This window comes from Emiliania huxleyi, assembly GCF_000372725.1.
Source record: "Emiliania huxleyi CCMP1516 unplaced genomic scaffold EMIHUscaffold_6404, whole genome shotgun sequence".
NCBI classification, from domain to species: Eukaryota; Haptophyta; order Isochrysidales; family Noelaerhabdaceae; genus Emiliania; species Emiliania huxleyi.
Window position 1 is genome coordinate 1 of NW_005197194.1, and position 1,455 is coordinate 1,455.

The 1,455-nt window shown below is 62.7% G+C and overlaps 1 protein-coding gene across 1 annotated transcript; it reads left to right on the forward strand.

Annotated features, from left to right (window-relative positions):
* Nucleotides 1-856: 856 nt before the first annotated feature.
* EMIHUDRAFT_257588 (hypothetical protein) lies at nt 857-1,274 on the forward strand (the record flags this gene model as incomplete). Its single annotated transcript, XM_005763197.1, has 2 exons — nt 857-1,073; nt 1,156-1,274. The coding sequence occupies 2 exons, from the start codon at nt 857-859 to the stop codon at nt 1,272-1,274; spliced, it is 336 nt and encodes a 111-aa protein (XP_005763254.1).
* Nucleotides 1,275-1,455: the final 181 nt, after the last annotated feature.

Here is a 1,455-nt window from a genome sequence, read left to right on the forward strand (position 1 = left end):
CCTGCTGCTTCAGCAGCTTGCACGTGGACACGGGCGCCGGGCCGCCGTACCACGGTTCGAGCGCGCCGAGACTGTAGTTGTCGGTGCACCAGGCGACCTTCTCGCCGGGAAAGAGCTGCTCCTCCTTCTCTACAATGACGACGGGGAGGCGGCCGGCGCGGTTGCACTCGCGCGTGTACTTGACCAAGCTCTTGCACTGGCGGAGCGTCGGGGCGGCGTGTTTCGCCCACTGAGCGTTGCCAACATCTTCGCCTTCCCACACGAACCGCTTTGACCCCTCGAAGTCCTGCGGGCTGTCGTACGGCAGCGTCATGCTCGCGGCCGCAGCGCGTAAATTTTGTGTCACGCTCAAAATTTTCACGCGCAGCAACTTCTTGACAAGACCCACACGTATATAGTGTGGAAGATGTTGGAGCGCTGCTTAGTCAAATGCTTCTGCGTTGTTTTTTTGACAAGAACGGGCCCAGGCGCATTTTGTATACCGAGGCGGTGCCCGGTTTTATTTGTCTCTCTCTTCTTCTTTATTTGTTTCAAGGGCGCGGGTATTTTTTGTTTTTTTAAAGAGCTAGAAATAAGACCTGGCGTGAGGCCGACGGTGGCGGGGATGGCGCGGTGCGCGGTCGGAGGAGAAAGGGGAGGGGCGGAGGGGCGCTGCAGGGGCGTATGTATGTATGTAGTAAGGTGAAGAACAGCCAGGCTCGGACTGGACACCAACGCGGTATGGGTGGACGCTGGAAAGATGATGACGGCACGCACGCCGTGCAAATTGTTTTCTTCTCGCGCTGTCTCGACTCGGGCGCCTACCGCCTAGGCGCTCCTCCCCACCGACTCGCGCTCTCTCGCCTGCCAAAGATCGATGGGCGAGTCGGCCTACAGCTTCTCGCTCACCACCTTCTCGCCCTCTGGGAAGCTTGTGCAGGCGTGCCGCGACTCCACAGCGCCCGGTTGGACGCGCTCGCCGCCCATGCCCGCCGCTGCACGGAACCCACCAGCCTTTCCCGCTGCTCGTCGCCTGCAGATTGAGTATGCGCTGAACGCCGTCGCCACCGGCGCCACCTCGCTCGGCGTGAAGGGTGCGCAATGCCGCCCGCCTGCCCGAGCGGTGAGCGATGACCACCCAGCGCCGACCCACCCCTCGCCTGCCGCCGTGCGCAGCCAAGAACGGGGTGGTGATCGCGACGGAGAAGAAGCTGCCCACCTGCCTGATCGACGAGACGAGCGTCGAGAAGATTGTCATGCTCACCGAGAACATCGCAATCGTCTACTCAGGTTGACCCGCCCGCGCCTCCGTCTCTCTTCTCTCCTCTCGTTGCCCCTCCCTCTCCTCTCTTGTCCCGTCGCCCCTCCCGTCGCCCTTCCCGTCGCCCCTCCCGTGTTTTCGGCCGTACGTATGCCCTTCGGCCCGCCCTTCCTGGCGACCGGTCGCCGCCTACCGGTCCAGGGATCGGACCTGAC